Source organism: Saccostrea cucullata, unplaced genomic scaffold (genome assembly GCF_032062105.1).
Source record: "Saccostrea cucullata isolate Sc308-1 unplaced genomic scaffold, CSIRO_AGI_Scuc_v1 ctg19344, whole genome shotgun sequence".
In the NCBI taxonomy this organism is placed as follows: Eukaryota; Metazoa; Mollusca; class Bivalvia; order Ostreida; family Ostreidae; genus Saccostrea; species Saccostrea cuccullata.
The window spans coordinates 1-9180 of NW_026939362.1; the positions used below are offsets into that span (position 1 = coordinate 1).

The 9180-nt window shown below is 31.0% G+C and overlaps 1 protein-coding gene across 1 annotated transcript; it reads right to left on the bottom strand.

Moving 5' to 3' along the window:
* Positions 1–2767: 2767 nt before the first annotated feature.
* LOC134252944 (uncharacterized) lies at positions 2768–8208 on the bottom strand (the record flags this gene model as incomplete). The annotated part of the gene is made up of 3 exons (XM_062735477.1): positions 7902–8208; positions 6082–6198; positions 2768–2912 (listed from the first exon to the last, which is right to left on the bottom strand). Coding segments are annotated over exons 1-3 (350 nt in total), but the record flags the coding sequence as incomplete, so codon positions are not given.
* Positions 8209–9180: the final 972 nt, after the last annotated feature.

Consider the following 9180-nt stretch of genomic DNA (forward strand, 5'->3'; position numbering starts at 1 on the left):
AATAGATGCATATAGAACCATTTATTTTAACAAAAACGTCAATGTCCACGAACTTTTTGGACAACCCTCGTATACTACAAGATAATTACCTATGATAATCTGTTTATGGAAAGTGTCTTTACTACATTCAAAACTTTAAATAGCTTACATGTTTTGTTTCTTCTAATATTTTTTATCCCAAAATTGACCGTTTCCATTGTTTAATATAGTATGTAACTGCGTTATTCATTGCATGTACAGTAACATGCGTACCATATAAAATGTTAAAAAAAATTTTAAGCGCTTTTTTTAATTTTAGCAACAATGACAGATCGCTAAATTTTGAGAAGTAAAAATTAATTAACATCTTTTAAACCCAGATTTGCAAAAATAAATTGACGCAAAAAATTCCAGATTTAGGGTATTATATCTCGATTATTATTACAAAATTATGACATTTGATGAGCAAGCTGAATTAACTGTTTTATAAAAAAATAATGTACACCTGGCAAATTATTGAGTTTTCATATTACCCTGTTTCCAAGGAGTAGACATATGATGTCCAATTGCAAGATTATGGCACCCAATTTTTCCTTGAAACAAGCATTTTACAAATTTCAGACCTTTAAAGAGCACTATCAAGACTGTAGCTTATTACTGAGTTTTTTTTCTTTTATTGTTAATTGATTTAATCTTCAGAGGGTCAAATTGTCAAGTGTTAGGACAAAAGGTCGGTTTATGGGCATCTGATTTCGTGGTGAATTAATCTACAAAAATATTATCTTGTCATTTTTTTTTCTCATTTCAAGGAGAACACAAATCTTGGCTCTGACTATTTAGTCCAAAAAAACACACACACAAAAAAAATGAAATTAGTGAGATTACAAATTCAGATGAAATGAAATCAAGCAAAGTAATAAAAAAATTAAGTAATATAAAAATATAAGAGGATGGAATAACTGATATGATTTGTGGCAAGTGTGATTTCATTAATTTGTAAAATGTTGAAGATGGGATACTTTTACCACCCTTTGCAATATATATTGACTATTTCCGAGTACAGCATGAATAAAGACCTTAATATACCAGTGTGTTTTAGATCAGGAATAGCAAAGCAAAATCTATGTCTAATTGTAAAGAAGACCATTACAAACGTTCCACAAATAGCCGTCCCCCTCCAATTTTCCTTTGGTACTCTTTTTTCCTATAAAATCTTTAAATTGTGGATTTATTATTATTATTCAAGGTGTAAAGGGGGCATAATAATAATATAATTCTAGGGACATAAGAAAACAAGAGGCTCATCGGCCTTATGGTCACCAGAGTACAGGTATTATGCAACAGTTGAATTTGGTTCGTGTTAAAACCAGGGCCATGAAATTCAAAATGTTGAAAGAGACATCATTGCTCATCTTCACTATACACTCCACATGCTTATTTTGGTTACTTAATACTCAGAGGAAGTGCCGAGGAACAGAAAAAAGGTATTTTGTATATAAATATTTAAAGAAAAAATGAAAGCACTATTTTTTAAAGCCTCAAATGGAAAGTAAAGTCCTTGATCATCAGCATAAAACCAGGGGCAGAGTAGACGATTTTCAAAGAATTAATACATATTCACTATTTAATCATTAGAGCACTGCAATAGCAACTAAAACCCCTAACCCAGGGCCCATGATATTCATAATTTTGGAAAAGACATCCTTCATATTCACAACTATGTACATAGTTTATCGGCTTAAACCTAGGAGTAGAGGAGAATATTTCCAAGAATTAATGCATTTTCACTATATAATCATTTTAAAAACCCAAACTCTAACACTAAAAACCCTGAATCAGGGGCCATCAAATTCAAAAATTGAAAGAAGCATCCTTCTTTATCATAACTTTAAACATGTTATTGGCTATGTACCCAAGATCGGAGAAGAAGACTTTCAAAGAACTAGTAGACTAATTGCTCAGTGAACAATTAGAGGCCTTTCCATCTTTTTAAGCGTTTCAATGTCGTTTGGGCTGAAAAAATAGTAGAAAAAAGCAAGGAAATAAATTAAGAAGCAAAATTCTCCATAGAAAGATGGAAAGACCTAATAAATGTTTTTTCACTATGTTATCATTAGAGCCCTGCCCTAACTCTAGAATCCCTAACCTGGGGGTAACGAAAATCACAATTTTGAAAGAAGCACCCTTTCTCATCATAACTTTGTGAATACTTCATTGTATTAATTCCCAAGAGCAGAAAAGATTTTTAAAAAAGAATTATGCATGTTAAATATATATGTACAATAAAAAGAGCCCTGCCCTAGGACCAGAACCCCTGACCCTTACGCCCTGAATATAAAATTTCGGTAGAGGGCTCAATGCTTTTTACAATCATGCTAAGAGTTAGACTGCTTGATGTCCAGAAGGAAAGAAGATTTTTAAAGATAGGACAAATTTTGATGGTTTAAGTCCCACACAACTGGCCCCTGTGGGCAGGGACTATTAAATTCACATTTATCGTATATTTTCACCCACTGATGCTATATGAAAAATTTATTTGAAATTGATTCCATGGTTGAAGAGAAGAAGCTGAAAATTCTGAATTCAAAATATGTAGCAATAGGTCACTTGAGTGACTCTTGTGATATAATAAGGAAAAAAATATTTCAGTGAATGTTCGTGCATGTAATTAGTATAATACTAGTATATATCAAAATAAATGTTAAAGAATTGCGGAGAACCTAACAGATCCCAAAAGGTAAAGCTCAAAAGTATAAAGATATGACTATGATACTTTGTTGGCTCTTACCCATTTTCTTGTTGTTCCTTTCTGCCAGCAGAACTTCGGGTAACATCAGAGGTATGAGTAGTAGGTATGTCAGAGGTATGAGTAGTAGGTGTATCAGAGGTATGAGGAGTAGGTGTATCATTTTCTAATCTGAGACATTCTGGATCTAAAATTTTTAGCAAGATTAAGAGATCATAGAAAAATGAGCAGTGAATGTTAAGTATACAAAGTGGGCACTGGGCCTTGATGTTCACCTCAAAATCATGATTTTTTATTTACCATACCAACATAAACCTACACGAAAATTGATGATGTGTCTCATGTAATAACTCTTTAAATTTTTTGTAAGAAAATACACTTTGCAATGTAAGATCAAACTAGCTCCACTCTGTATCATAAATCCTTGACGCAAAAAATCAGATAGGGGGTGGAGGCCAATTAATTGTTTTAATGTCACATACTATTTTAACTGTCTTCTACTAAAAAAGATTTTTTAAAAATCTGAATTAATTATGATAGCATTGGTTCAACCTTTTAAGCCCACAGGAGTTTAAATCAAAATTAACAATATTAGTTCTTTTTACTCAGCATTGTCCATAAGAATTAAGAGATAAAGGAATATCATAAAATTAAAATTGATGAATTACTTTATCTCCTATACTAGAGGGTATTGAGGTGGAAATACAACAAAAACTTTCATTATAGTTCGAATTCCCCCTTTCTCTAAAGAAGACACCCGATTATACCCATAAGTGCCTTTTTACGCGAGATTCATTTCAGTTGATTCAATTATTCTAGAAAAGATAATGAATGCCCATTTTTTTTTTAAATAAAATACTAATGCATTCTGATTTCTGAAATAAAAATTATGAAAAATTTACATACAGACAGAGAGACACCGGACAAAAAGTTATTAGAAAAGAGCACTTGAGCATTCAGCTCATGTGAGCTAAAATAATGGGACATATACAGTGTTCCCAAAGAATTTTTTTTTTACATGAATTACACGGTGAAATATGAAAACCCTCATTCCAAATGTTGAAGGTAGATCGCGGGTTTACTGCATAAAAATTGTTAACAAAAAACATATCCTGAAAATTTGATACAATGTTCCTTAAAATTCACAGCGTATTATCTGCAATTTTTTATTAAATTAACCTACGTCGTTTTAATGCTAGATTACTGTAAACGTGGTATTGTTGTTAGTATTTTTTAGGCTTTGCATTTGTAATGTATGGAAAAATGACGTTTTAAGCCAATCTTGTGAAATTAGTTTTCTTTAAAAAAGTTGGATAACTTTTTAAAGACGCAGACGAATTAGTCAGGAATTTCAAAATGTCAAGAGGAGATAAAATCAAAACTATTAATATATAAGAAAAATAAATACGCTAGACTTTTTCCTAAATGATTTCAAAAGTTTCATTTACACTGCTTAAATGTTGCGTTTACGGCGTTATTTATATCTACAACGTCATTTGTTGAACGTAGTCACATTTACAGTATGAGTACGACTTTGGAATATGCAAGATTTAAAAGGTGACATTGATACATAATTTAATTTCGTTCATCATTTAATTTATTGCAGAGACATATTAGGATGACCAATAACTTATTTCACCAGTATTGTGAAATTCATACTCTGATCACAAAGTCAGAATGGAAAGTATAAACATCCTCGTGCATGAGAATTAATATATTATTACCGGCATTTCTAAGAAATTCATGGTCAATAGGATTCAGGCTTAACACAAGAATTTGATCACTTTTTCGATAACGGTAAGAAAATTAACCCGATACTGTGGAAATAAGCTTGGGGGATGAGTACCTGCAATGTTCTTTCTTTGTTAGTCGCAAGCTATAGGATATGTCCCTTAATCTCAAACATTTGTTAATTTCGAATTCTCTGAATCAGATTTCAATACGCAAAATGGAAAACACTTTCTTTTAGCTTTTACACTTTGAGCTTTTTGTTATTAAAATATATAGAAAAATGATACTTGTAAATTGTTTACAGTGTCTTACAGATCGTAAAGTCCAGTAACCCTTTTCATAAAAAAATCTTACGACTAAGATTATTTTTTCCCAATTCTTCTATTTGTACCTAAATTGTAGTAGGTTACAAAAAAAATCTCATATTGTCTATTACATTACTGTAAACTGTGAATTATTCGTCTGAAATAATAATTTTCTTTATTAACCAAAGAAATATGAGAACCGTCAAATTCTTATCTTAGTCATAAGAATCTTTGTGAAAAAGACTACAGATGTTTGTATAAATTTGATTTTTAAATGCACTTCACAATTTATTAGCAAGCAAAACAATGCGAATACACGAGATTTAAATACATAACAACCAAACAATTTTGATAATGATGATGATTATTTTTAAAAACCCTGGAAAATACATGTGGAAAATTTATGTGTTAAGCCTGGATTTCTATTTGACCATGAATTTCCTAAAAACACAGGAACTAATATTTTATCACACGTGTTGTTGTCGCAGCATGTTAATTTTCACGCACGAGGAATGTTCATACCGTTCATTCTGAATTTGTGATCAGAATATGAATTTAACTATACTAGTGAAAATAAGTTGCCGGTCATCCTAATATGCCTCCACAATAAGTTAAATCATGAATAAAATTAAATGCTGCATCTATGTCAGTAATGTCACCTTCAAATCCTGGAACCTGGAAATCCCTTGGAAGTCTATCTTATTACATTTAAATTTCCAATGTCTTTGTCCGAGATAAAACTACCAATTGTAAATGTAATTTATTTCTCGTCAATGTATTGGCGCGGTTCCAAAAAAAACACCTGCAGGGCGGAACAAACAGCTAGACAGAAGTAGGGCTTGGAGCACGTGGATTGGCGGAATCAAAGCATGTAAATATAAGGAATAACTGTCAGATTTTTCGATTTCATGAAGATGATCAATCGATCGGCTTGCGTGATAATTTTATGCATAAACGCCATTGGCGTTTATGCAAATTATCATGCAAGTCAATCGATTGATTATTTCATGAATACGAAAAATAAGACAGTTATTCCTTAAAGAAAGCACTATATAATTGTCATCATTAAATTGTTGTTTGTTGTGAGACTACATGATGTGCCATCATTTAAACTACATTCAAAATTCTATTGGATTGCAAAATATTTTAAGCATCTTGTTTCATTTTGATACTGTTTGTTTGTGTTACACAATTCCAGAACACAAAATTATTGGAAAAAAATTGCAAATTTTAGCAGTCCATCAAATTAGATTTTTCTTTTATATCTGTATGAATTTTATATTTGACAAATAGTAATTTGATAAAATATGTAATAATTACATTTTTCTATATCCCATACGTTATAGCGAGAGCAGTTCTCACAAGTAGATATAGGGTCAGGCTGAACAATAGGGATGGGTGGTGTTGTTATTGTTGTGGTAAACACTGGACATGAAGCTGTGAAAAATGAAAATAAAGCACGTAAATACACAATGGGTATTATAAAAGATGTTTTCATAAACATTTTTTATTTAAGGATACTCCAATACTCTACCAGGAAGGATAACTTAAATTAATTATGTAATGTGGCATCAGGTGGATTCGAACCCCCGACTTCAAAAAGAAAGCTTATATGGTGTAAAAGATAACACTTTTTATCAACAGATCTAGTCTGACTATAAGATGTAAAGGCATAAATTTGAATCAGCTTATCAAAATTAGGTTTTTGTATTTTTGTAGGTTTTTGTGAATGTCAAGGGCAGGGGTATCCCAAAACATCTTAACAAAAATTATTTCTAACATCTTTACCTATCAAAATATCACATTGTTTTAGGGACAGGCCTGCCCTGTAGGAATTCTAGGCCAAAATTCATGCAGAAATCAACGCTTTAACAGACAAAATGATGTTTCTGTCCACTTTTGAGATTTAATTTAAAGTTGTAAATAATAAATTTTAGGTATATAATGCAAATTTGAAAAAAAAATAGACACATATATGGAGAAAAAGAACAAATAAAGATAATTTTTTAAATGTCTCTTTCCGGGAAATTGTTTTTTCCTATAGGTCAATTCTTTTGTCATTGTGATACATCCTTTTCTGTATAATATAATAAACTTTTAAGATGCAATTTTGTAGAGCAATCGTGGTAAAAAAAAAACAAAAAAAAAAACATTACTTTGAAAATTCAGAGATATTTTTGCGAGAATTTTCATCTCATTTCGTTAATGCCGAATTTTCAGAAACTGAGGGTTTGTGTACTTTAATAGAATCCAAAAAGATACTAAAATTATTTTTTAAGCTAGCCTTGATGCTCTTTACATGTATGAAAGGGAAAAATTCAAACGAAGTTTTGAGTGAATTACACCTCACAATTCTCCTTTCTCCTATTATCTGATGTCAGCTAAAGGCCCATGGGCTGTTATAGTCATTCATTTAGGCCATTGAGGCATACATTTGCATGCTTCGTTGGCAGCTTAATATACAAGGGTTGTCCGGTAAAATCGTGGACAAGTTGTCTAGAGTAAAAATAATTATCAATGTGTTTTAATATTTTCACTACTCTTTAGTAAATTTTTCATAATATACATAGCAAATTTCAAAAAAATATTTGCATAAATAAACAAATTGTGAGAATTTATGTTACGTGTTGTATCGCCTTAGGGCACACGGAAGATAAAGTCAAAGTGTCTAAAGCAGCGTCACGTCTTTGCTAAAAAGTCCCACAAAAATAAAGGAATTTCATTAATGCACATACTTTAATTTCTCTAGATCTTAGACCCCATAAAAAGTGGAGGAAATTATCTTTAACACATGGGACCTTCTGTAGACTCATGGCCAACATGCTTACTATTCTTCAACTAAATAAGCAATCTTACATCAACGGTTAACAGTGACAGAGTCTTTTGCTATTACCATTGGTTTTTTTTCCCCAAATGTTTTGTTCCACACTAGGACTAGATCAAAAAGATTTCGCAAATAGAAAACAACCACATTACTTGTATACTAAAGATTTTGAAGAAATTTTCTTTGTCCACGATTTTTTACGGATAACCCCTCGTATGTAAAGCAATCGTACAAGACAGATTGTCAGATATTTGAAAACTAATGATCATTTTGAAAGGTCTAATTTACTTTCAATTTATGATCATCTTAGCCTTACCGGGAGATCCGGGCATTGGAATGTTGGGGGCACACACAGCAACCAAGTTCTTAAATGTTCTGTTTCTCACACATATAGGCCTTTCCATATCAGTACAATTGGCCTGAATCGATTTTATTGCAATAGAACAATTTTCATTTGAGTCAATGTCTTTGTATGTTTCAATGTGGTGGTCAAGATGTGTGGCTCTTTTTTGAATCTAAAATAACAAATGAATCTACAGTCTATAAGAGAAGATGTCCTTGCTAGTAAAATAAAGACATTTATTTAAAAATTAACAATAATAATGTTGTAAAAATGGTGTTTTTGAATCCTGCTACTCACAGGGAGACTTAGATTAAATAAAGTATGAAAATCATAATGCATAAAAATACATTTATACGTGTTTTTAATTTCAGTCTTTAATATACACCTTAAGAATAACTATAAGGAAAACTACAACATTGACTACTTTGAATAAATAAAATTAATACAATGTATTTATGAGGCTTTTACAAGCAAAAGGAAATACGATTAGGTGAAAATATACTTACCAGCATGAGAAATGCAGCACAAAATAAGTTTCAATTTTTTTTTCAATTATTTTTATATTTACTGGAAATGTCTTCAATTTTAACAACGATGGAACATTATAATGGTAGAACCAAGAAATGGACATTTTAGTCACTAATGGTTTTTGTATATCGTTTAGTCTGTTTTTTAAATCTATTTGTTGCCATGTTTAACCCAATTAAAACACACAATGAACTAATTCCTACTGATATTGACCGATCTAAAGATATGTTCACTATGTGAAATAAAAATGATAATGGTAAAACTAGTACTAGCAGATAGACGTAAGACTTATGTGATGTAGAAATGTCTCACAAAAAATATACATATGTACAGAAAAGGGACAACTTTAACATTGTCATTACAATCGATTTTAAACATAGCTCTAGTGGCTATTCAGGCCTTTATACCAAAACAGGCAAACTGTATGTGTGTTGCAATTAAGGGATAGTATTGATTTGGAGTCGTTCTTCGAGCAGGTTTTTGCCTGCCCTAAATACTAAAAAAAAGTGAATACGATTTGTTCAATTTTGAAAGTTGGCATAAAAGTTCATTAAACAATCATTGTTCAAAGTTATTAATTACAAATTATGGACCAACAATATCTCAATTTACATCATTAACTAAACTCTGTAATTCGAGACTGGTAATGATTAGATATATAAATATGGAACGATTTTTTAGTAGTGTATCATCAAGTATCTAAAAATCATGACCTCATAAGTGA